Source organism: Scyliorhinus torazame, chromosome 13 (genome assembly GCF_047496885.1).
Source record: "Scyliorhinus torazame isolate Kashiwa2021f chromosome 13, sScyTor2.1, whole genome shotgun sequence".
In the NCBI taxonomy this organism is placed as follows: domain Eukaryota; kingdom Metazoa; phylum Chordata; class Chondrichthyes; order Carcharhiniformes; family Scyliorhinidae; genus Scyliorhinus; species Scyliorhinus torazame.
The window spans coordinates 34,691,197-34,718,804 of record NC_092719.1 but is presented as its reverse complement, the minus strand read 5'-3'; the positions used below and the strand labels follow the sequence as shown (position 1 = coordinate 34,718,804).

The 27,608-nt window shown below is 43.0% G+C and overlaps 1 protein-coding gene across 3 annotated transcripts in view; it reads right to left on the bottom strand.

The window, feature by feature from the left end:
- Positions 1-5,261: 5,261 nt before the first annotated feature.
- Positions 5,262-27,608, bottom strand: part of slc26a5 (solute carrier family 26 member 5) — a 102,328-nt gene continuing 79,981 nt past the window's right edge. For 2 of the 3 annotated variants that reach the window (XM_072471314.1, XM_072471315.1), the window contains 7 exons: positions 25,370-25,476; positions 20,532-20,601; positions 20,312-20,404; positions 20,077-20,184; positions 18,572-18,787; positions 9,877-9,931; positions 5,262-8,070 (listed from right to left, as the gene is read on the bottom strand). In XM_072471314.1, the coding sequence (XP_072327415.1) occupies positions 7,919-8,070; positions 9,877-9,931; positions 18,572-18,787; positions 20,077-20,184; positions 20,312-20,404; positions 20,532-20,601; positions 25,370-25,476 (801 nt within the window). In that variant the 3' untranslated portion in view covers positions 5,262-7,918. Of the gene's footprint in view, positions 8,071-8,979; positions 9,112-9,876; positions 9,932-18,571; positions 18,788-20,076; positions 20,185-20,311; positions 20,405-20,531; positions 20,602-25,369; positions 25,477-27,608 lie in introns of all 3 variants that reach the window. The other variant, XR_011934035.1, reaches the window with a different exon arrangement.

The following is a 27,608-nucleotide window of genomic DNA, read 5'->3' as shown; positions in this document are numbered from 1 at the left end:
TGGGCAGCCGCTCGGCCCATCGGGGCCCGGAGAATTGCCAGAAGGCGTGCTGCAAACGGCCCCCGACCGTTGCGGCGCGATCCCCGCCCCCACCCGAAAACCGCCGCCGGAGAATTCAACAGCCGGCGTCGGAGTCGCGGGGCGGGATTCACGCTGCCCCATGGCGATTCTCCGACCTGGCGGGGGGTCGGAGAATCTCACCCTTGATCTGATAAATCAGTCTCAATATCTGGGATTAAAACCACTCTCACACAACCTGTCTGGCAGTAACAAAGTGACATTGATATCTATTTTACAGAACTCACTTTCCATCAGACGCTGGTTTCATAGGCCAAATATAATCAAGACTTAAAATATAATTTAAAATTTTGTAAAGTAAACCTCTTGCATTCTTTCTGCATTGATTATGAAACGTTCCCTTATAGTTCTGGCAATTGTTTCACTACTTGCTTTGTTGGATAGAACAACTTTGAATCATTAGCTAATCTGAAAATCGCTGAGCCTAAAGTACAGTACAAAATATTCCAGCGCTGCTGATAGGTGCCTACTCACCTGGTAAATCTGGACTCTTCAGCCAGGATTTTAGAAAAATCTCCCAAGATCAATTTTCTGACACAGGTGTCCCTAGCAAACGAGAAAAATGGGTGTTGTACCTAGAAGTGATCTACCTAGAGTACTGAGTTGATAAAAGAAAAAGACCTGTACCCTGTGGAAGATAAAGTTAAGGCTATGAAAGAGGCACCGACCCCATGAAATACGACATAATTAAAATCCTTCCTAGGCCTCGTAATCTACTTCGGAAAATGTACCCTAAACTTGGCCACTTTGTCACCCCGGCACACACTGTTAAAACAAATCTGAAATGGTTGTGGCGGGCACTGCAGGACGAAGACTTCACAAAGTTGAAGCAACTGCTACTATCATTAAACATCCTGGCTTATGTCCACCCCGAGAGAAAACTAGTCTTAACATGTGGTGCTTCTCCATATGGAGTTGGGGCAGTCCTTTCCCATCGATGGGATGCTGGCACAAAGAGACCTATAGCATATGCATCGAGAATTTTGGCAGGTGCGGAAAGACGCTATTCTCAGATTGAAAAGGAAGGATTGGCTGTTATTTTTGGGGTGAAGAAATTCCACCCACATATCTACGGCCGACATTTCACAATCATAACAGACCAAAACCCCTGCTGAGCCTTTTCAAAGAGGATAAAGTGATTCACCCCATTGTCTCAGCTTGGATCCAACCTTGGGCATTAATGTTAGTGGCATATGAATACTCTCTCGAGAACCGCCCAGGTACACACATTGTCAATGCGGATGCCTTGAGTTGCCTCCCACTGCCCACAAGCTTGGCCCTTCTGCCGGCATTGAAAGAAGTCATCTTAATCTTGAACTTGCTGGATATCTTTCCAGTATTTGTGAAGCAGATTAAAGTATTGACCCAAAAGAACTGGCAAAATTGTGCGGTATGATTCTCAGTGGTGTAAGGTCCTTCTTGTTTATTCCCTTATTTTCTCTTTCTTTTGTTTTTGCCATTACATTTTTGATCCATGGATGAGTTATGGACGGTGGCTTTAAGGCGGCGTGTATCTTTAATTCAAGCAGAAGGCTGCAGTAGCCTGTGCCTTTAATTCAAGCAGATACAGGAGATACCACTGTGTTAGTCTGTGCTGGTTCAAACCGGACTGCCTGGCACTAATGACCGAGACTGGCTGGGACTCAGTTTGATTGATTGGCTGGTGGCTAATGAATTGGCCCAAAATGCTGCGCTCTCCACGATAACAGGTGGTGATCGTCTCTCCAGAGAGCCTACTGCCTGTGAGTACTGAACTACCTTTCTAAACTACAAGGACCCCAAATGACTGACTCTGCGAGAAAGACCTTTATTGGCTACAAACCACAGACTTTAATCAGCAAGTGTGCTAAAGAACCACCATTGGAAGCAAAGACTCTTGTCTGTTGCCCTTCATCCTTGTAATTGTTATCCCTTCTTCCCCCTCCGTGTTTGTCTGTCTTGTGTGTGTGGATAGAGGGTGGTTGAGTGGAGGGTGGGGCAGTTAAAGGGGGTATTAACTTTGTTATCATCTGGTTTTATTTACTGCATATTTCACGATAGTTCATGGTATAAATAAACAGTAATTGCGTTTCAATTTACAAATCCAGTGACTGTAATTATTGGGCAGCCAAGGGCCAAAGACTTTGCAAGCTTTTATTTATTTATATAAATTTAGAGTATCCAATTATTTTTTCCAATTAAGGGGCAATTCAGCATAGCTAATCAACCTAGCCGTACATCTTTGGGTTGTGTGGGTGAGACCCACACAGATACGGGGAGAACGTATAAACTCAACATGGACAGTGACCCGAGGCCGGGATCGAACCCGGGTCCTCGGTGCCGTGAACTTCGGAAATATTTATAAGAATTATTGGTTAATTCACTTGTATTGTGACTCTGGGACATGCAGGGCCAGAATTGACCGCGCACTTGCCAGGGTGGAGTTACAGTTGCGGAATCCGAGGATGACATGAAGCCCTTCCTGCAAATGGCAAGAGCTGGGTGTATGGCATCATTCCTTTGGGGAGTCAGAGTAGTCGGCCCCCACCCAATTCTAACGGAATTACACAATGGACACCCTGGGGTATCCCAAGATGAAAATGTTAGCAAGGAGCTACATCGGATGACCCAGGTATCAATACAGATATCAGGGATCTGGTGAAGCAATGCTCCTAGAGAGAGGAGAACCAGATGATCTCACCTTCGGCCTCTTTGCACCCATGGGATCGGCCAGAAAGACAATTGGCGCGGGTGCACATGGACTTCGCTGGCCTGTTCTTGGGATTAATGTTCCTTATTATGGTCAATGCCCACTCAAAATGGTTGCAAGCACATTGCATGTCCTCCACAACTTCATGCAACAATAGAAAAACTGTGGCAAAGCTTCTGTACCCACGGCATACCAGAGGTCCTCGTATCCAATAATGGTATACCATTACCAGTGGAGAATTCCAGGCATTTATGAAGTCAAATGGCATTAAACACTGACATATCATCCATTATGTAATGGCCTGGCCATGTGGGCAGTTCAAACATTCAAAACCGGAATGAAGAAATAGCCTGCTGGTTCCTCTTTGATTGTAGAACCATGCCGCACAGGACGGAAGTAACATCAGCGGAATTGTTAATGGGACAACAAATGTGCAACCTGAGGTTAGGGGGTGGGTCCAAGCGAAAGACACAAAAAAAGGAACGATGACACCAGAAGAACTGATAAGACCTTCAGAGCAGGAGATGCCGCTTATGTGCAGAACTTTGGAGCTGAATCCCAGGAGTTGTGCTGGAAAAGACATGTCCAGTGACTTACAAAGTCCAAGTCCAAAACATGATTTCAGCAAAGACTATGTCCTTGACGCCCATTGCAACTACCTCTGGCAAGGGGACACAGCTTTTAAGGGGGAAACCAGAAATTGGAGAGATGTTCCCACCCCCCCTTTCCCCCACCGGCGATGCAAGTTCGGAGTCCACTGAGGAGATTGATCCTCTGCTGGAGGTTAGCACCAAAGACGAGCCTCCATCAATGGTCGTTTGTGCTCAATAACAAAGCATCAATCCCCAGTCCGCTTCACACCCCCGATCTGGCTTCACATGCTGTCACTCAAGGCCTTGTACCAAGTGATGAAAGAGGCCTCAAAGTGAGGGGGATGATTCGGACTTCGCGGGGGAAGGGATGTGAGAACCCTCACGAGGACCATGGCGGAATGCTGAATGACCTCCACATGGGCTTCGTAGAATAAGAGTTCCCATGGAGAGCAGGCAGAGGTCTACCTAGCTGAAGCTCATTAGTGGGACCTTTAAATGTAGCTCCCAGACCTGGACCGACAGTTTCCAATAATCCTGGGCTGAAACATTTGTTTTGTGTACCGTAGTAGCGGCTTTATTTCTAGTTTAAGATAAACCAGTTTGGCCTTTCACTCTGCACCTCCTGGAATTATTACAACTGTGATTGAACATGTTGTTTTGGATCAGAGTCTCGGCTCTTCGACACAGGTCATTAAGAGCTCACTTTGAAGATTTGTAAGGTATCCTGAGAACGGTGGAAGCACGTGAGAGAATTTTTGCAATCGAAAGAGCACTTTCCCTGGTAAAGGACCACCTTTCACATTGTCGACATCCTGCTGCATGGTATGTCGTCTATCATGGAATCCCTACAGTGCAGGAGACCATTCAGCCCACTGAGTCTGCACCGACCGTCTGAAAGATCACCCACCCAGGGCCCCATAACCCATCCAACATACACATCTTTAGAGTATCCAATTCATTTTTTCCAATTAAGGGGCAATTTAGCGTGGCCAATCCACCTACCCTGCACATCTTTGGGTTGTGGGGGCGAAACCCATGCAAACACGGGGAGAATGTGCAAACTCCACATGGACAGTGACCCAGAGCCAGGATCGAACCTGGGTCTTCGGCGCCGTGAAGCAGCAGTGCTAACCACTGCACCACCGTGCTGCCCAAAACTAGACATCTTCTGACAATGGGAGGAAACCAGAATACCCAGAGGAAACGCACACAGACATGGGGAGGAAGTGCAAACTTCACACATACCGTCACCCAAGGCAGGGTGCATCGGCCCTTGGAAAGAGAACCCCACCTAAGCCCACGCCTTCTCACCCTATCCCTGTAACCCCACCCAACCTTTTGGACACTAGAGAAAATTTAGCATGGCCAATCCACTTAATCTGGAGGAAACCGTAGCACCCGGAGGAAACCCACGCAGATACAGTGATAATGTGCAAACTCCACACAGTCACCGGAGGCCGGAATTTAACCCAGGTCCCTGGGGCTGTAAGATGGTAGTGCTACCAACTGTGCCACCGTGTTATGTTGTTTGTTAATGTAACACCTAAATAAATTCACCTTAAAAACAGGAAAGTCCTCTTTCCCCGTGGCTGCTCATTAAATGCATCAATTATTTGTCTAAGACGGGACTAAGTATGCTATCATTCTCCACTCAGTTTGGTAATTTTTGAATCACTTGTTATGAGGCTAAGACACTAAACCCTCCCAGCAGTCAGGAGATTTGGGAATTAGATCTTTTAATTAAACAAGTAAATTAGAGGCCAATCAGAATGTGCATGCGGAGAACCCAAGGAGTTGCTACTTTTGGCAATCTTTAATTTGTAATTGTCAGAATTGGCAACTACAAAAAATAAACCTTTATAAAATAAAGACATAGAAATAAAGTAGCACAGGAGCACAGCTTGCAATACTGATCTTTTATATTTAGTACAAAAATACCAGTCAAAAAACATTAAATTGCATGGACATACAATTTACAACTGTATTATACATTCATGAGGAATTTGTATGGTACAATAACCAAAATAAATACAGTTACAGAGTTTGTTATACTCTTGTATGGCCAACATATTCTGCAATGTTATACTGTGTCCAGGTGTCAGAGCAAATCGAGACAAATAAAAAGGTCTTGGATTGTTAAAATGGTTGATATCAAGGAAGTCACCAACTCTCAAAACCGCTGAAAAAATTTGGACTTAAGTATGGATTTTAATTCTTGCTTTTAGGGCAGATTAAGATCAGACTTTGCAAGTGAGAATTTAGTTTAAAGAATGAATAATAAATTAAGGATATCTTGCCCTGGTCCATTGAAACAAAATTACACGTAGATTAACTAGCATTAGATAGCTGACTGAGGAATGCATTAATTGCACCACTCCAGCAAAGATCAATGTCAAACCTGGTCAAAATAAGATGCATGGTGGCTTTTGCTTACTCTCTAGGCTATTTGAAGAGAAAAGAATCAGGGAGCTGGTTACTGTTCCATAGAAATACTGTACTTTTGAAGGAAACTGACTAACAATGATAGATAAGCAAGATTAAAGAGCAAAACAGCAGTCTGCTGGAACTTACACCAGTTATCTGATCTGCCAAGTAGACAATTATGAAAAAGCATAAAAACACAGGCTTAATTTTTTTTTTTTTTTTTTAAATGATAAGCAACAGTGGAACAATACAATGGAGATGATTCCTATCTCCGGAGAGAAAAAACTTGATCATTGCTTCATTCTCAAGTTGCACTTGTTAGAAAGGATGCATGAGAAGTAATTACTTGCTTTTGGGTAAATCTGTGACTCAATGTCAAATCATTATTTGTTTTAAGTTAGAAAATAATCACCGTCACTCTTGATCCTTGATTTTTCCTCAACTGAACTAGTCACAAATCTTATATTGGTCATCATTAAATACGATTTTTGACATTTCTCAATTTGAGATTTCCTCTACTTTAAAAAGCACATTACAGAAGAATCAACGTATTTTCAGTAATGGTTTCAAAACATTAACAAGGTAGTTCATCCAGTTCAATTTTTCGTCCACAAAAAAACAAAGCCTCACCAATTTTCAGGCTATAGTGGTAACCAAGGTCAGTTGAACACACATTGCTTGCAAGAAGAAAATGTTACGTCCATCAAGGACAATAAGTGGCATTAGTACAGAGCAAAGAAATGAGTAGAGAAGCAGTTTGCGAAAGATGTTTTAGCTCCAGCAACTAAAATGGACTTCTTTTGGATCACCTACCCATCACTGCTGAAAATGTGCGGAATACACATTCTTTTCCACTTTTATTGATTCTTGTATTTGCATTTTAAGTAACACTAATGTTTTGTACAATTATACCAATATTGTACTGCTAATTTAGGTTGTAAAATTTGAAATGTAAAAATGACTCCAAGAATAAACATCTGAAATCCTGATTGATGAAAAATAGCTTCACAGATTAGACATTCTGATAAGGTTTCATAGTTTTTAAAATATGAATATAATTCAGAGCAACATCAACTCCATTTACCCTATTTCAATGAAAGCAAATGTATTATTGCACCCAAGCTGGCATCTATATGGCAACGTCCTGATATCTGGGTTAGCACAGCCATCCTGATCATAAAGAGCCTGCATTTTATGCATGGTATGTGAGTTATCTGACCTAAGCTGGGATAGGCAGAAGGGCAGTATGACTAGCTTCAGTATCCCTTGACTAGGTAAGAGGGGAAAAGTCAGTCAATTGTCGAGTCCCCAAAAGTGGATTCAATGTCATTACTTCAAACTAAAAGGAAATGGGAAGTGGAGTACTGCTTTTCTTCATCACTTAAATGAGAAACAAAGGATAAGCAGGAGCATAAGAACAAGGCGTCTGCTTATTGTCTCAGAGAATGGGATGTAATATACAGGCAGCTTAAAATGCAGAAAGAAGAAAAAGGAACGGTATACAATTTGGTAAATAATCCATATTTTTATCATCACAGCTCCATATGTTACAAACACACAAAGTGAGAATGAACAAATAAAACTATACTTGGGAATTATTGTGCAGCAGATTATAGTTTTCTACTTAACATTAATCCTTTTACAGAATGACAATCGTGATTTGTGGATACAGGAGAGGAAAAAGTGGGAATACAAATCTATTTTATGCATGATATAGGAAAGTACAGATGGGTTCTGGGTGGTATGTGACATTGAATGGAGGAGGGAGTTAAGCTGCAGAGGCAGTCACCTATTAAAAATCTACAAGATTTAGCTGAAGATGTGTCTCTTTGGGTTTACAGTAAGTTATGAAAGTAACTTAAGAAAACAGTTCAGAAAAAATTGATTACTCAAAATTACCATGTACTATAGATGTTGGTCATATCTCAAACTCTAACCATACTGAATAAAAGTTAAAATCCATAGGCCTGGCACAAATGCTTAAACTAGTCTTTGATGGGTCAATTTCCTGATTTAATATACTTGTAACAGCTACCATTGTTGAAAATGCTGATATTTTCTGCAGCTCTTCTAGCTTCCAGATGGTCTATTTCAAAACTCAATGTAATGATTTTATTTCAACAAATCAGTCAGTTCAAGAGTCAGACCTTTCTGTGAAGGAGCCTTCCCCAAAAGATGCTAAATTCTGACAATGAAGAACAGCATCATGTACAGAATGAAATAGAAAATCTCTTGTAACTGATTTCTCAAAAAAATCCAATCTATTCAGATCTTCCACAACGGACTCTGCCAGTAAAAACAAAATAGATTTAAAAGCATCAATTTCAATGTGTTACATTGTAAAGATTCTAGAAGGTTCTAAACATAAAAGATAACAATTTATAGATAGAATAGACTGTGAAGTTGTTTGACATAGGCAACAATCTTGAACAATACTGAGTGCAATTCTCTGAGAAAGTACAGTGGAGGAGGCCATTCGGCCCATTGAGTCTGCACCGGACGCTGTTTTCATAAATACTGATAAATGTTGAACAGAAATATCAACCAATTTGCAGCCTAATCCTACTCTCCCATTTTACTGCTGCAACAACATGGAGATGAAAATTACATTTCTAGGAGGGATGGGGGATTATTAATAAGACGTCTCATATACAATAAGATGGGGCAGCACAGGTGGTTAGCACTGCTGCAATGCCAAGGACCTGGGTTCAAGTCAGACTGTCTGTGTGGAGTTTGCACTTTCTCCTCGTGTCTGTGTGGATTTCCGCTGGGCTCCGGTTTCCTCCCACAGTCCAAAAATGTGCAGGTTAGGTGGATTGGCCATGATAAAAAAATTGTCCCTTAGTGTCCAAAGATCTGCAGGTTAGGTGGGGTTACAGGGATAAGGCAGGGAATGGGTCTAAAGGGTGCTCATTCAGAGGGTCGATGCAGATGCGTTGGGTTGAATGGCCTCCTTCTGCGCTGTATGAATTCTATGGTTCAAATGTAGGTATTTGGATGCTAAAAACAAAACCAGAATCTCACAGATAAACAATACTGCGTTAAATAATAAAAGTTGGTGAAATTAGCTTGAATTTTTCAATCAAAGGGGGAAAATAGTACTATTTGTTAAACTCTCATATTTTCCAATGGATTTGGAACAGTCTATCTTTGGCTCCAGTGATCTGGATGACTATTTTCAGAAACTATATTCACCTGGCATTCGTCACAGGTGAACATGGTGATGCTGGTGGAAAATCCTGTGAGACCGCGAGAATGAGAAACTCGCTGGTGAGATTGCGTTCTCGGACTTTCCCCACCCCTAGCAGTAATGCAATGAGGTTCCTGCTGGGAAATACATTTGAATGTATTAAAAAGAGCTTTCCCGCCAGATGTTCCCCCCAGATCAGGGGAAGTCACGTCAGCAAAGTTCACAACAGCTTCTGCAAAATGTCGGGGCGGGGAGAGACATGTCAGGACGAAGGGCAGCAGTGCCCTATTGAGTGGGGTGGAGGGGTTCCCCAATGCTTGTTGGTGGATTTCCCCATCATTGTCTGTGTGGTGGGGGGTTCCTCAATGCTGATCGGGGCATCAATCTCTGTGGAGTCAGCATTACCGGCTCTATCAGGGGCCCAGCCCCGCCAGAGTGACGGTAAAAATCATGCTTCCACATTTTATTTTGTTGCACAGAATGCTCTAAAAGCTGGCGAGCTGCATGCCAGTTTTCTCACCTCAGCCAGCACTCTGCACTGAGGGGAAGAATCCACCCATTATATTTTCTGCTCAGGGTCTTCTGTTTGAACCTAGACTGATGGAATCCTCGCTCTCTCCTAGACGTCAGAATCTAAGGTGAAATGATCAGTTTCAAAAAATTCTCAATGGGGACAGTCCCAAACACAAAATATCCATAAGATGTCTGCACCATATGCATACAGATGTAGTAGGGTGGGATTGATGCATATTGTTGGGGTTAATGTAATAATCTGGATCTGGCCACTGTATGCCTGATATGTGAATGATTGCTACAAAAACCAAATGCCCAAAACCAAAATGTATTGCACAACCTAGCACAAAGATGACATTCCAACAACTACCAGGCAGCATTACACTTACCACTGCACCCAGCCATAAAGACATTAATTCCGATTTCTCCATATTTCTTTATTATCTGAAAAAGTAACATTCAAAATGCAAGAAAACAGTTAAAAGGTTAAATACAGGCACAAGTTTTAAGATCCGAGATATTAAATCCAAGGATTTGAAAAAGCTCCAAGTCTGGGCTTTTCCAGTGGCGTGTTAAAGTTAGTTTGTCAGAGTTTTTTATTTAAACATTTTTTTTAGATTACCCAATTATTTTTTCCAATTAAGGGGCAATCTAGTGTGGCCAATCCACATCTTTGGGTTGTGGGGGCGAAACCCACGCAGACACGGGGAGAATGTGCAAACTCCACACGAACAGTGACCCCGAGTCGGGATCGAACCTGGGACTTCAGCAGAGTGAGGCAGCTGTGCTAACCACTAGGCCATCGTGCTGCCCGGTCAGAGTATTTTAGACTGACCAAGCGATTCCAAGTTTAAATCTCGGTCTGTGTCGTCAACTCAATGAACTCAGGTCAACAATAGGAGCACCCTCAAGTTAAAAATGGGCAGAATTCTGCTAACTGCCCAGTGAACACCTATTGTGCACAATCAGCTCAACTGTGATGCTCCCTGTGGGAAAGCAGCCATCTCTATGGTTTATCATGAGGTTTTCCTCTTGATAAATGGCCACCTGATCGGGACACTGGAGTGCCTCTGCAAACAATGAGAAAGTGTTTCTGGACTGTGCAAGAACTGGTAGGTACTATCTTTCAGGTTTTTGAAAATCAAACTAATGAAACATAATGAACCATAAATTTGTTCATAGCTTTCTCCATTGGTTTCTCAAGTGCACCCACTTTACAGTATGTTAAGCTTTACTCAGTGGCAGCACTCTTAGTTTTTAGTCAGAAGATTGTGGGGTTTTAACCCCACTGCTTGATTGGAGCAAAGAACACCATGGGCTGGATTCTCCCAAAATGAGACTATGTCCCCACACCGGCGTACAAACGGTGGAGTTTTACTCCAGAAATTCCTGACAAAAAGTTGAACAAATTCAATGCCCTGCAGGGGGCTAGCAGGGACCCGGAGTGAATCTCGCAGCTTTTGCTGCGGATACGGGCCCCCACACTTCCGGTTTTGAGTCCGCGCATGTGCAAGGCGGCGGCCTCCAGCGGCCGCGCCAAGCTCCATGGCGGACCCGGACCGCAGAGCCACACAGAGAAAAGAGACCCCCGATTGGCCGCGTACCCGAGCCTGAAACCGCGCAGATTTAATCCCCGGCCGCCTGTAAGGCCCCCCCCTAGCCTCGGATCCCCCCACCCCTGACCAGGGCGGCCGCAGACCGAGTCCGCAGCCACCACGCCAGCATCGCGACCGGCAATAGTTGGTTAGTTCCACGCTGTCGGGAACTTGGCTGGTCGGGAGCGGAGGATTACTGGGCGGGCCTCTGGCAATGGCCCCCTGGCGTCGCGGCGTACTCCGCGGTCACGCCGGTTTTCGGAGCCTGGAGCATCACTGGACTGGCGCCGGGCCCAATTACGGCGTGGAAGTGGATTCTCCGCCCCTGCGCCGGCCGTGATTTTGGTGCGGGGCTGCGGAGAATCCAGCCCCATGACTCTGCAAATTACAGTATGAAGCCAGGCCTTTCGGCGTGATTTGTATTGCTGCGTGTCCTTTGCTTGAGCACTAGCCCCAAACCTATATAACAATCCTGTGTTCCTATATCCCGGTCCTTCAGCCATTCTATTCTAAAGTGCTCATCAACTCCAACAGTGCAATCAAAGCCTTCAAATCCCATATTTAAATGGATCCATCAATTCCTTGTCATCTGCTATGGTGTAACAGAAACAGCCCCATTATTCAAAATTTTGAACATATTCATGTTCCTTCCCATTTGACTGCATTTTGGTGCATCTGCTCCCGTCTTTGGCATCTTATCCTCAGCGGGAGCCAAAAATGCAGCTACACCTACTGTGGACTTATTTTTTTAACAAGTAATCTCCATTATAATTCCATCTTATATTTCAGCTCACCAAAGGCCCAGTATCCATTTTAATGTTGTAAAAACATATTACTGCGGATGCAGGAATCCGAAACAAAACAGAAAATACTGGACAATCTCAGCAGGTCTGATAGCATCTGTGGAGAGAAAAGGGATCTAACATTTCAAGTCTGGATGACTCTTTGACAAAGAGATATTATTAGAGGAGCGCGTGAGACAGTAATATCCACTTCAATTTATTTAATTAACTGCTCTCAACTCTGCTATTTCTTTGTCGCCAGTTTGGAATCCAATTTACTAACCGCCACCCGCCCCCCCCCCAAAGTTTCCCACAAGGTTCTTGGCAAAATCTTTCTGAAAGTTCAGGTAAAGCCCATCCACTATTATATGCTAGAAAATCCCAGTCTTCAGCACAATCTTACAAATTCCATGTTAACTGCTTACAATTGCTTTTTCTTCACCATGATATTCAATAATTTCCTCACTAAATAGTTAGCAATTTCATGGGATTCCAAATTCTTCCTTACTCCACTGGACCATAATTACCCTGGTTAGCACTGTCTCTCATTTTGAAAGTGGGCAGTACATTGGTCACTCCATCTTACGTCCCCATTCAACAGATCCCGGAAATATAACTGCTGTATTAATTAGCCGAAACATTTTCTGCCCTCACATCCTATTGTACTTGACAATTTGTCCACCTTTAGCTCAACAAATTCTTCTGTGCTTGGGACATGGACTACATTGGAAAGTCTGCACGGCTTCCCAATGCCTAGTTGCCAACAAAGTGTTGTTGGCTTCTCTCAATCACTGCAGTAATTGTAGTGATGGAGCTCTCTAGCTTAAGGTAGGGATTCTAACATACTCATCTGGTAATAATGAAGAAATTATTAAATTAGTCAAAGTGAAAATAATATGCGATTTGGCAGGACACTTGGGGATGATGGTGTCCCACACCATTATCACTGGTAACGAGGAGAAATCTAGCTCATAGGTTTTTTAAAAAATATATATTTTATTGAAGTTTTCAAACACAGTTTTTCCCCCTTACAAATCAACAAAAACGATAACACAATAACTAATAGATAACATTATTTAAATAAAGTAGTGAACTAACAAAGTAACAAGAAATAGTGCTCCCCCCCCCCCCCACCCCAACTAGAACAAAACAAGTTGCCCCCCCCCCCCCTTTTCTGGGCTGCTGCTGCTGGTTATCTATTTTCCCCTAACGTTCCGCTAGGTAGTCAAGGAACGGTTGCCACCGCCTGGAGAACCCGAGCCGATCCTCTCAGCGCAAGCTTCATCCGTTCCAGTTTTATGAACCCTGCCATATCGTTTATCCAGGCCTCCACGCCGGGGGGCTTCGCTTCCTTCCATATGAGTAAAATCCTTCGCCGGGCTACCAGGGACGCAAAGGCCACAATATCGGCCTCTTTCGCCTCCTGCACTCCCGGCTCATCCGCTACCCCAAATATAGCTAACCCCCAGCCTGGCTTGACCCGGACCTTCACCACCTTCGAGATCACTCTTGGCACTCCCCTCCAATACTCCTCCAGTGCTGGACACGACCAAAACATGTGTGTGGTTCGCCGGGCTTCCCCCGCACCTGTCCTCCACTCCGAAGAACCTGCTCAGCCTCGCTCCCATTATGTGTGCTCTATGTAGCACCTTGAATTGGATCAGGCTAAGCCTGGCACACGAGGAAGAGGAATTTACCCTACTTAGGGCTTCAGCCCACAAACCCTCCTCAATCTCCTCCCCGAGCTCTTCTTCCTATTTTCCCTTCAGCTCTTCTACCAGCTCCTCCCCCTCTTCTCTGATCTCCCGGTATATTTCGGACACTTTGCCCTCCCCGACTCTCACCCCCGAAAGCACTCTATCCTAGATCCCCCGTGTCAGGAGCAGCGGAAATTCCCTCACCTGTTGTCTTGTGAACGCCCTCAGCTGCATATACCTAAAGATATTCCCTGGAGGCAGCTCATACTTTTCCTCTAGCGCTCCCAAGCTTGCAAACATCCCATCTATGAACAAGTCTCCCATTCTCCTAATTCCTGCCCGGTCCCAGCTCTGGAACCCTCCGTCCAACCTTCCTGGGGCAAACCTATGGTTGTTCCTGATCGGGGACCACACTGAGGCTCCCAACACACCCTTCTGTCGCCTCCATTGCCCCAGATACTTAGTGTTGCCGCCACCACTGGGTTCGTGGTAAACCTTTTCGGGGAGAGCGGTAGCGGCGCCGTCACCAGCGCTTTTAAGCTCGTTCCTTTACAGGACGCCATCTCCAGCCTCTTCCACGCCGCCCCCTCTCCCTCCATCATCCACTTGTGGATCATCGCCACATTGGCGGCCCAGTAATAGTCGCCCAAATTCGCAACGCCAGTCCCCCTCTGTCCCTGCTACGCTGCAGGAACCCCCTCCTTACCCTCGGGCCCACACGAAACTCATAATGCTCCTATCTATATTCTTAAAAAAGGCCTTAGTGATCAAGATGGGGAGACATTGAAACACAAAAAGAAACCTCGGGAGAACCATCATTTTGACCGCCTGTACTCTGCCCGCCAGTGACAGCGGCAGCATATCCCACCTTTTGAAATCCTCTTCCATCTGCTCCACCAGCCTCGTCAGATTGAGTTTATGTAAAGTTCCCCAGCTCCTGGCTATCCGAATCCCCAAATATTGGAAGTTTCTTTCCGCCCTCCTTAGCGGCAGGCCATCTATCCCTCTACTCTGGTCCCCAGGGTGTATTACGAAAAGCTCACTCTTTCCCATGTTTAAGCCTATATCCCAAAAAATCTCCAAACTCCCTCAATATCTGCATAACCTCTGTCATCCCCCCCACTGGATCCGCCACATACAGCAGTAGGTCATCTGCGTAGAGTGACACTTGGTGTTCCTCTCCCCCTCTAACCACCCCCCTCCATTTCTTAGAGTCTCTCAGCGCTATGGCCAGTGGTTCAATTGCCAGCGCGAACAGTAATGGGGACAGAGGGCACCCCTGCCTTGTTCCCCTATGTAACCATAAATACTCCGATCTTTGTCGATTTGTGACTACACTTGCCACTGGGGCCCCATAGAGGAGTTTAACCCAGCTGACAAACCCCTCCCCGAACCCAAACCTCCTCAGCACCTCCCATAAATACTCCCAACTCTACCCTATCAAATGCCTTCTCTGCATCCATTGCTGCCACGATCTCTGCCTCCCCCTCTGCTGGGGGCATCATCATCACCCCCAATAGCCGTCGCACGTTGACGTTCAATTGTCTCCCCTTTACAAACACTGTCTGGTCTTCGTGCACCACCCCCGGGACACAATCCTCTATCCTCATTGTCAGCACTTTTGCCAGCAACTTGGCGTCCACATTCAGGAGCGAGATAGGCCTATAAGACCCGCATTGCAGCGGATCTTTCTCTCGCTTCAGGATTAATGATATCGTCGCCTCCGACATTGTCGGGGGTAGAGTCCCCCCTTCTCTGGCCTCGTTAAAGGTTCTTGCCAGCAGCGGGGCCAACAAGTCCACATATTTCCTATAAAATTCCACCGGGAACCCGTCTGGTCCCGGGGCCTTCCCTGCCTGCATGTTCCCCAGCCCTTTAGCCACCTCGTCCACCCCGATTGGCATCCCCAGGCCTGCCACCTCCTGCTCCTCCACCTTTGGGAACATTAGTTGGTCCAGAAACTGCTGCATCCCCTCTTTTCCCTCCAGGGGTTGGGACCTATATAGCCTCTCATAAAAGGTCTTAAACATCTCATTTACCTTCCCTACACTCCGCACCGTAGTTCCCGTTTCATCCCTAACTCCCCCTATTTCCCTCGCCGCTATCCTCTTACGAAGCTGGTGGGCCAACAGCCGACTCGCCTTTTCCACATATTCGTATCTCATCCCCTGTGCCTTCCTCCACTGTGCCTCTCCTTCCCTGTGGTCAGCAGGTCAAACTCCGTCTGGAGTCTTCGCCTCTCCCTATATAGTCCTTCGTCCGGGGCCTCCGCATATCTTTTATCCACACTCAAAATCTCCTCCAGTAATCTCTCCCTCTCTTTGGCCTCTGTTTTCCCCTTGTAAGCCCTAATTCTGGTTCTCTGGAGAAAAACTTCTTGAAAATTGTTGCAGCTGCATTCATCCAGACAAGTTGTAACTTTAAATAAGTTACGCCAATGGGGGGGCACGATGGCACAGTGGTTAGCACTGCTTTCTGACAGTGCCAGGGACCCGCATTTGATTCCCCATCTTGCGTCACTATCTGTATGCAGTTTGCCCTTTCTCCGGGTGCCCTGGTTTCCTCCCACAGTCCAAAGATGTGCTGGTTAGGTGGATTGGACATGCCAAGTTGCCCTTTAGTGTCCAGAGATGTGCAGGATAGGCTATGGAGTTACGAGTCAGGCGGGTGCGTGGGCCTAAGTAGGGTGCTTTTTCAGAGGGTCGGTGAAGACTCGAATGGCCTCCTTCTGCACTGTAGTGATTCTATGATAAAGTGGAAGAGAGGGAGATGATTAAAATGATAATGTGATGCTAGGGCAAAAGGGCAGCACAGTGGTTAGCACTGCTGCTTCACAGTGCCAGTGTCCCAGGTTTGATTCCCGACTTGGGTCACTGTCTGTGTGGAATCTGCACGTTTTCCCCTGGTCTGCGTGGGTTTCCTCCGGGTGCTCTGGTTTCCTCCCACAAGTCCCGAAAGACGTGCTGTTAGGTAATTTGGACATTCTGAATTCTCACTCAGTGTACTCGAACAGGTGCCGGAGTGTAGCGACTAGGGTATTTTCACAGTAACTTCATTGCAGTGTTAATGTAAGCCTACTTGTGACAATAAAAATTATTATATTATGGTGTAAAACAAGACAATATAAGAAATTATAGGTGTTGGAAACCCAGACAGTGTGAGAAATAAACAAGTGGAGATAGAAACAGAATTTCATCAGAGGATGTGCAAAGAATTACAACAGAACAGTAAGAACGGTAGAGAGAGGGAAGCATGAAAGGCAAAACAGAGAAGGCTCCAGTGGCCCAAGGGTGTAGTGGGAAAAGGTAGGTATACACCAGGGGTACAGACCACCCCACCTGATGTGTACCAATAAAGTATCCAGAAGCTAAATGCCACAACGTTATCCTATTCTGGAAGCATGTTTACCAGCACCCATTCTCTAAGAAAATTGGGAGCTGTGATTAAGTGTCCGGCTTGCAGGTTAAATGTCAATATTAAAGCCATAGAACTGTAAAGTGTATCGGCAAGTTGGTCTCACTATTGCCGTTTTCAGTATCAGCTAACTCAGTGGTAGTATTCTCACATCAGAGTCAGAAGGCTGTGGTTCAAATCTCATGCCAGTGACTTAAGCACAGAATCTAGGCCAACACTTCAGTGCAGTAGAGGAAGCGCTGCATTGGTGTTCGTTTTTCAGATAAGGCATTGAACCACGTCCGCCCTCTCAGTTCCTGTAGAGCTATTTAGAAGAGAAAGGGTTTTCTCCTCATGTTCTGGACAACATTTATCCTGCAACCAACACCCAAACAGGCAGTCTGCTTATTGATGGAAGTTGCAGTCGTAAATTGGCAGCTGAATTTGCTCCATTAGAACAGAGGAATATTGCAAAAGTACTTGTAAAGCGAGTTAGGAAAGGCACTAAATAATTGCACCATTACTTCTGTTATTTAGTCATCTGTGGTCTTCCACACAGAACACCCCATTTATTTGCGTAACACAGCTGTGCACAAATTGGCATCATGCCGGTCTACAAAAGAACATTACCACCATTTTAAGACGTTATTGGCTGGGTGCATTGAGAGTGTGTTGGCAAATTACATATTTCATGTGACATGTGGATAAGAAGATCCCACCTTCACTTCATGATCTGTCTGAATTAATGGATTTGAATCAGAATTTGCAAGAAAGCTCTGAATGAGATTGCAGGATTATGGCCACTTGTTAAAAATGTGGCGACTTCACTAGGCTGAAGGCTTATACAAAAGCAAGCAAGCCAGATTTATTATTCCTCAATATCCAGCTGTTATAGTTCCTGCAGTCAATCAGCTCAATATTCCTTATTTAGATTTGTTAGGAGATAGCCACCACTATCATAGAATGAAGCATAATAACATTAATAAAGCTGCTTGCAGTGATTAAACGTACTACATGTGCTATTTCAAAGTAGTAGTAAATTTTGTAAAAATATCAAAATTAATTTGCAATGGTTCCCATGTAACTAACCTGCAATATGCACTGGTATATCATGCAAAGGTCATCAAACTAGACAACTTACTATGGTTGTTTTTCTTATTTTAATTCAAAATTATCACATTATAATTTGATAAGGATAATGGCCGGTTTAGCTCAGTTGGCTAGACAGCTGGCTCATGATGCAGAGCGAAGCCAGCAGCGCGGGTTCAATTCCTGTATCGGCTGAGGTTATTGATCAAGGTCCGCATTTGTAACCTTGCGCCTCAGATGAGGGGTAGTGATCCTCAGGTTAAATCACCACCAGTCAGCTCTCCCCCGCAAAGGGGAAAGCAACCTATGGTCATCTGGGACTATGGCGACTTTGCCTTTACTTGGAAAACTACACACTTCCTCTTCAAAATTGTCAGTATTCAAAACTATGTGGACCAATTATTATTATTGATGATTTAATCAATGTATGTTGTGACATCCAGCACTGGAGAATATCAGATTCAGTGTAAATTAAAAAAGTTAAAGTCAGTGAACATTAGCACAAGTCCCATTAAAATTAACGCTTACCGTTTTAAGCACTTTTGCTCCAACTGAATCTACAAAATTGACTGGGTTGAAATCCAGAATTAAAGAATGTGTGTCAGCTGCTGATTTGATGAAGACTGCCAGTTCTTCATCATATTCCATAGTCTCTGGAACACTCAAAATGCCATTCTGAATCTCTTCGTTTGGAACCTCTTCAGACACAACCTCATGCTTTGCAGCCCCTTTTGCACTTTTTATCTGTAAACAAAGAAAGAAGGTAACCCAATATACAGAGTGTCTACTAGGTCAGCCTACACTGGAAGGAAATGCTTACAATGCAGTAAAGCAGAATGGGCTCAATAAACGCAATGTTTTTATCAAAAAGCTGGATGAATATCCATTAAGAAAAGAATTGCAGATTACAAGGATAGTGAAATAAGGTGGTCATCCCTCCATAAAGCGAGCAAGGAGAACAATTGGTTTAATCCCTGGTGTTAGAGGAAAGAGTTATGAAGCACAACACAATGGGAGAGGGGTCTCATTCTGATAGACGTTTTAACAAGTGGATCCTTATAGAGATAGTCATGATATTTATAAGGAGGATGAACATAAAGGCAAAACTTTATTTTTAAATTATTGCGTTTACATCAGGACAAAAGTTCAAGAGGGTTCATGCCCAGAAAGCATTTCTTTCCTGAGCAATAATCAATAATTGGAACAGGGACTGCTGGAAGAACTCAGTAGATTTGACAGCATCTGTGGTTAAAAGAATGTCTAGTCCTTTTAGCTTTTCAATGGAACTGAGAGAAGGGTAAAATCTATTAGATATCATACTACTATTATACTGGATAAAGTTGCAACAAATGTATAGCAATCTTAAGAACAAGGGATAGATGACTAGGTGTGGGGGGGAAGGGAAGGAGTGTTTTTGCATTGAGACAAAAACATATGTTCTCTCTCCCCAAAGATGTTGCCAGACCTGCTCAGTTTTTCTAGCATTCTGTTTCAGATTCTAACATCTGCAATATTTTGCTGATTTTAATCAATAATTGGAAATTGATTTCCACAAATGTTTGTTGTAGCCAGTTATTAGATTAATTTCAGAACCAGGCACATGCTGTAATAGGATAATGAGAGAAGCTGGCATTTTAGACATTTGAAAATGTATTGGGCTGTGGGGCTTTCATTTGAACAAACTCACGTTAGGCTTAACTAAATTTCCAGTTTGCTCATACTGTTCTCTCCCAGTTCTACTGTCCTCATCATACCTGCAACTACAATGACATTATAATCATAAAGTATATACATCAACACAATCTCCATGATGAGACATGTAATGCACTATTGCCCAACTAATAGAGAAGCACCCAAAATGCACTCGCCAGAGCATGTAATTGACACAAGACCCCAGGATGTTGTGTAAACCTACAATCAAAATTACAGTTCAGTGATGCAAACAGATAAATACACATAAAAACGGAGTGGAGTCCTACCAAAGCTAAATACGTGAAACAGAAGAAAGATTATACTGTCATATTTATATTTACCAATTTTAGGTTAGTTTTCTTTTTCCTTCCTTCTGCCAACTGAGCTTCTTTCATTTTTCTTTGAAGCTTTTCCTTTGCCAATGATATTGCAACTGGATCTATTTCAGTCTGAAGAAGTGTGCAGAAGAAAGAGTTGGAAGATTTTTTAAAAAATGTATCAACCACTTTCAAAATATTGATGTCATACATTTATGATTTTCAGAAAAGACTTCATTGCACACCTCTCAATGCTCACCTTTTTATGCAAAGCACTCACATACATATCAATGTTTGCAAAGTAAAGAGGGGCGTTTGATTGGAATATCTTTATTCCAGGGATTTCCTGCACCTAGAATATAAACATTTTCCATCACATTAATGGCCATGAAACAGCTGCTGATTAAGCAAATTCGTAACTCAAATCTACTTTACAATTCACCCAAAAGCAAACGACCAGTGAGACACTGGGTTCTCACCTCCTCATAAGCCTCTACGTCCAAGTAGAAATCTGTATTAGGTATCTGACCAAGAATTCTGTATTTAGGACTGCAAAAAGAATTTGGATTTGCTGTTGTTAGTTAAAATATATTAGCATGTTACTTTGGTTGGTCAGGTACATTACTTACAAATCAAAAATATGATTCAATAATGTAACTTCTAAAACCTGCAAACAAGAAACACACCAAAACAAAATCAGTTGCTTTAACAATTTGAATTTATTTACTGCGCTTAACATTACTAAAAAAAAAATCCCAAAGGGCGTCACAGGTTCCACATTGGAAGGCATTAGAACAGCTGAGCAAAACATTTGTCAGAGATAGATTTAAAGTAGCATTTTAAAGGAGCAGAGGTGGAAATGTGGAAGGGCTTAGGGAGGAAATTCAGAACTTAGGTCAAATGCAGCTGAGTAAAGAAAATCAGGGATGGGAGTTCAGAATTGGAGGAACAAGGGAGGAGAAAAAAATAAGTGGAAGGATTCGGAAGTTCAATGGGCAGATCTTGGATAGCCGAGGGTAATAAGACGGCATACAGTATGGTTTCCATGCCTAAGAACATGGACCTTATGCTAAATCTACATAAAGCACTGTTAGGCCACAGTTAGGATGCTTTGCGCAGCTCTGGTCACTACATTACAGGAAGAATGCGATCACACTAAAGCAGGTACAGATGGGATGCATGGACGTTGTCTGTGCTGTAAAATCTTAGCTATGAGAAAAAGTTGTGTGGACCAAGATTATTTTCTTCAGAACAAAGGCGGCTTGAAGGGGATTTAACGGAGGTGTATAAAACTGAGCAGCATGGATAGTGGATTAGCTTTTAGCAGAGAGGTCAATAACCAGAGAGCATAGAATTAAAGTAATTGGTAGAATCATAAATCATAGAATTTATGGTGCAGAAGGAGGCCATTCGGCCCATCGAGTATGCATCGGTTCTTGGAAAGTGCACCCTACCCAAGCCCACACCTCCACCCTATCCCCATAACCCAGTAACCCCACCCACATAATTGTTGGTAGTTGGATTAGAAGGAAGTTGGAGATTTTTTTTACCTAGCGAGTGGTGAGGCTCTGGAACCCTCTGCCTGAAAGAGAGTGGTAGAGACAGAAACCCTCACCAGATTTAAAAAGTGCTTTGATATGTACTTAGAGGCGCTATAACCTATAAGGATATTGGCCAAGAGCTGGAAAGTAGGATTAGGTTGAAGTGCTATTTCTGGCTCACATGGACATAAGTGACTGAGTGTCCTGTTTCTGTGCTGTAAATTCCTTTAATTCTATTTTGAACGGTTGTAGGATTGGCAGAGGTCAGAAAGATAGCATGGAGCAAGGCTGTGGGAGGAACTTAAAACAATGATGGGGATTTTAAAGTTGTGAAATTGCCAAAACAGGAGACAATGTAGGCCATTGAGCACAGGGAGTGGAGGTAAATGGGACAGCGGCAAGTTGGATTACGAGTTTTGGAGGAGCTCAAATTTATTTTGGGTGCAATGTGGGGAGCCAGCCAGGAGAGCATTGGAATAGCAGCATCTAGGGGCAAGAAAGCCATAGTTGAGAGTCTCAGCAGCAAATACGTTGAGATGGGTGATGCTGGAGGTAGAGGTTCATGGTTGTGGTGATGGAAAGGGTCAGTAGCTCAACTCAGTCAAATAGCACACCAAGTTTGAGGCCACGGGAGAGAGATGGAATTGGTGTTAGGGAACAGTTGGCAATGGGGTCAAAGTCAGTATGTTTTAGTTATCTCACCAAATTTGAGTAAATGTCTTCTCATCCCATTTTGGATGGAAGTCAAGCAATATGACAAAATGATAAGCACAGAAAGAGTCAAGGAAGTTGGTGCTGAGGTAGGGCTGTGTCATCAACACGTGCAGAATCTGACATGTTTTCAGGCAATATTACATCATTTATGTGGGAAGAGCAATGTGTTGATCAGAAATAGATCGGGGCCAAGGGTAGATCTTTGGAAGACTAGAGAGGTAACGCTGCAGGAATAGGAAAAGAGGACACTGTAGGTAATTCACTGGCTACGACTGGATAGTAAGAATGAAATTAAGCGAGGAGAGTCCTGGTTAAGACAAATGGAGGACAGGCATTGAGGATAGTATGAACAACATATCAAAATCTCAGATCAAAAATAAATAGTTTACCACAGTCACAGCGGACATAATTGTGATTTGATTAAAGGATTTTCACTGTTATGGCATGGTGGAAATATGATTTGATGGTTCAACTATTAAGCTGTGGGAAAGATGGAAGCCACAACACATCCAAAGACCTAAGCGAGGAAATGAAGGTTAGAGATGGAGTGATCATTTGCGAAGCAGAGGGGTCAAGGGTGTTTTAATTTGTTCAGGGAATGTACTGGGCCAGCATTTATTGCCCATCCCCAATTGCCCTTGAACTGACTGGTTTGCTAGACCATTTCAGAGTCACATGTACAGGCGAGGGTGGCAGTTATCCTTCTCGTAGTGAACCAGATGGATTATGACAATCGGAAATGAGTTTATGGTTATCATTAGACTTTTAATTCAATTCTTTTATTGAATTCAAATGTCATCATCTGCCATGGTGGGATTCAAACCTGGATTCCCAGAGTATTATCTGTGGATTCTTAATTACTAATCTAACGGCAATACCACTACGTCATTGCCTCCTTGAGCAAGGTGTAAGATTTTCTTTTTAATTTTTCCAATTTAGCATGGCCAATCCACCTACCCTGCACATCTTTGGGTTGTGGGCGTGAAACCCATGCAGGCATGGGGAGAATGTGCAAACTCCACACAGACAGTGACCCGGGGCCGGGATCGAACCCGGGTCCTCGGCGCCGTAAGGCAGCAGTGCTAATCACTGTGCCACCAGGAAGGGGGTAACATTTGAAGGGGAGCTGGACCATACCCAAGGAGAGAGAACTCTTAGAACCCTGAGCTAATTATTGGTATCTAAAGTTAAGTTTTCCCAGGATTTAAAAAGCTGTCTTCAAAGTGACATAATAATTTAGTACTCAAGTTCAATGTGTTTTAAAAAAATGTTCGATTCACAGTTTTTGAACGTTACAACAGTTCTAAAATTACACAGTCTATGAAGAGGATCCACACTGGTTGATGAAGTCAAAGCCAAGATACAGACCTTCTCCTTGCTGAGTGTTTATTGACTGTCCAGTGTCAGTAACTCCTTACCTCCACCCAGTGTCCCCGCTATCCTTTATTTAGATGTTCAAATACCCATCACTTGTTTCCCTTAACAATTTAATTGACATTACCAAAACTTAGCAACATAATTGACATTACGAATCCCTAAAGTAATTGATAAGACATTGACACTGTCAACCACTGGAGTACTACCTAGTTTAGGAAATTAATGGTCTTGTGAATGAACCATTTGGGGGGAGGCGTTGCTCTTTGATTTAGATGAAAATGTTGAGAGAATGATCCGAAAGTTTATAGATAACAAAGATTTGTTAGGTTAGTGGAGGAGACTAAACTGTTGTGAAAGAGGTTTATAGGGGGTGGCACGATGGTGCAGTTGTTAGCACTGCTGCCTCACGCTGCCGAGGACCCGGGTTCGATTCCGGTCCCGTGTCACTGTTCATGTAGAGTTTTCACATTCTCTCAGTGTCTGTGTGGGTCTCACCACAACCCAAAATGTGCAGGGTAGTTGGATTGGCCACGCTAAATTGCCCCTTAATTGGAATTTTCTTTTTAAAGTAAAAGAGGTTGATATGTGGAGTGTTACGCGTGTGAAGAGGACTAGCATCAAGAATGCTTAAACCATACAAAGAACAGATCTCTGGTGAAAGAAAGATTTTCATATCATAGTACATAGCTCCAGGGTCCACAATTACTGTAGAGAATGTTTAGCCAAAACTCAGCTGGACCATCCTTTTGCAAAATGAAACATTCTATTTTGTCTTGTACAAGGCCTGAGTAGGCCTTATCTACAAACACAATTCAAAGTTCAATGTTATAGCTGCCCAGATAGGATAAAGGAGCTGGGCTTATATATTTCATAGAACAGTAGATTCAGTTATGATTTGGTTCAGCTACATAAAACAATGAACAAATTGAAATAAAAAAATAACGCTGCGGCTGGAAATCTAAATTGAAAACAAAGTGCTGAAAAAACTCAGCAGGCCTAGCAGCATATGTAGAGAGGGAAACAGAGTTCATGTTTTGAGTCCAATTTATCTTCTTCAGAACTGATGCATGCAGTTTGAGGGAAGATCAGGTCAAAGACGTATAATACAGGCTTTTAATAATAATAATAATAATAATATTTATTATTGTCACAAGTAGGCTTACATTAACACTGCAATGAAGTCATTGAAAAGCCCCTAGTCGCCACACTCCGGCACCCGTTTGGGGTACACAGAGGGAGAATTCAGAATGTCCAATTAACCTAACAAGCACGTCTTTTGGGACTTGTGGGAGGAAACCGGAGCACCCGGAGGAAACCCACGCAGACACGGGGAGAACGTGCAGACTCCGCACAGACCGACCCAAGCGGGAATCAAACTCGGGACCCTGGCGCTGTGAAGCAACAGTGCGAACCACTGTGCTAATGGACCACCTGATCTTTTCCTATTCAACATTTTATGTCCACCACATACTTCTTGATGGATATTCCAGCCAGCAACGGAGATAATAGTATGGAAATATGTCTACTGTTTATATAGTTCAATGAGAAATCAAGACTAGGTTCTAACTAACTGATCAGGCATATCACCAAAAATGAAACTTCAAAAAGGATACACTGCTAAATTACAAATTTCAAAAGCTAAAGAACACCCAGCAGCCATCAAGTCAAAAATAATTGTATCTAACCTTTGTGTTCGGTAAACAACTGTAATAATGGCAAAACCCACTGCAACCATGAGTCCATAGTCCAATCCCAAAAGGAAAGAGGCTACAAATGCTACAATCCACATTGCCTGAATCAGAAAAAAAAAAAAAATCAGTATTAGAAAACACAATAATTCATATGCTAAAAAAATGAAATAACCGAGGGCAAGATATGTTGGTGCGCCAATATACTGCACCAGGGGTAAGGGATCAGGTGCACAAGGTGATCCTAATGTCAAACACACTGAAGGATTTGTACAGCAGTGGCTGGGCATTTTCTTGCAAGAAGCGAAGGAAAAGTAGGTTGTTTTCAGACACTTGCTTACAGTCAACACTTTTGCACTATAGGCTGGCCTGGCAAAGGGGTATTGGACTGGAAACAATATTTATGCATTGAGCTAAGTAATAAAACAAACACACCAGAATTACATTTTAGAAACCACCTAAAAGAGTCATCTAAAATGGCATGATAGAACATTTGATTATGCGGTTTCAAATATTTTGGAAGCTAAGTTATGCAAAATAAACTTATTGTACAAAAGATCTATGAGCTATTACTCTTTATGGATAATGTTTTAAAGTCTTTACCCTAGTATTCTAGTAAGTATTATAGAGTGAAAACACTTATAATGAAACGTCATGCCAAAATTTCATTTATATGCAGTTTCATTCAAAACATAATACTCTACTACACATCAACCAATTGATTAAATTCCTTGATTGACAGGAAGTTTATGGTTATGGGGCTATTAAGCCCATAATCAGATCAGCCACAAGTTGATTGAATGGCAGAACAGGCTCAATGGGCTGAATGGCCTACTCCTGTTTCAAATCCTATGATCCTATGTTCTTACAATCACATATTGAGATGGAGACATCAATTTTGTACAGGTTTGGTGAACAATCTACGATAAAATCCTCTTGGGTGCTCCACTAAACTTTGCCTTGAAAGGTCACTGAACTCTAGGCACTTCAGTAACAGGTTATGTGCTTTCACTGTGTGCAGGTAGCAACTTTCAACTGAACTGCTTCAGGTGAGTAAACCATTTGCTGAATTGTGATCTTGGGTATTCACTTTAGCTTATAATAGCATCTAGGATTTGATCCATCATTCTTCTCTTATGCCATTTCATTACACTACAGCACAGCAGATCTGTTGTATCAATAATACTTGAAACTATTGCTGTTTCCAGTCATATGTCAATCAAGACATTGCAAATGAGCAGTTCAGGGCAGCACAGTGGTGCAGTGGTTAGCACTGCTTCCTCAAGGCGCCGAGGACCCGAGTTTGATCCCAGCCCCTGGTTACTGTCTATGTGGGGTTTGCACATTCTCCCCCATGTCTGCTTGGGTCTCACCCCACACCCCAAAGATGTGTAGGGTAGATGGATTTGCCACGCTAAAATTGTCCCTTAATTAGAAAATAAAGAATTGGTTACTTTAAATTAATAAAAAAAAGAAAATAGCCGTTCTCAGAATTTTTTAACCCCTGCACCTTATCACTGATTCTCAGTCACTGGTGGATATAGAAGTGATCCAAACATAGGAATTTTAATTTGGAATAGGACACCAAGATAACAATGCACTTGTTAAATGACGAGTAACTTTCTTGTTTGTATCTGATCAATGCACAATTTGACAATTAATCACAGAGTTATCCTTTTGAGTTTCACCCACTTTGGAAAAAAAAGGCTGGCCTCACCATCGACCTTTTCAGGTACATATCCAAGATGAAAGACAGGACGTTTTGTTAAAATACGCCTTTAATAATGCAGAGGCATTTGAGTACAAGGACATAATGCTAAACCTTATCGGTTAGGCCTCAGCTGAAGTACTTTATTCAATTGTGGATTGATGTCAGGAAGAAAAAGGTTGCTCCCAAGGATGAAAGATCTGTTATGTGGAAAGATTAGAGAACTTGCGATTTTTTTCTGTGAGCAAAAAGGGCAAGGAACCATTTAATGAAGCTGTTCAATAAAGGCATTGATAAGAAGAGATAGGGATAAACTGTTTCTACTGACAAATTGGCAAAAAAATGGAGGTGGAATGAGAAGAAATGCTTTTCTGCAGCAAATGGAGATTATATGGAACGCCCTGCCTGAAGTGGTGGTGAAAGCAGATTCAACAGTAACTACCCAAAGAGAATTTGCTTAAGGGGGAAAACATTTGCAGGACTATGGGGAAGGATCAGAGGAGTGTGATTAATTGTATTGCTCTTCTA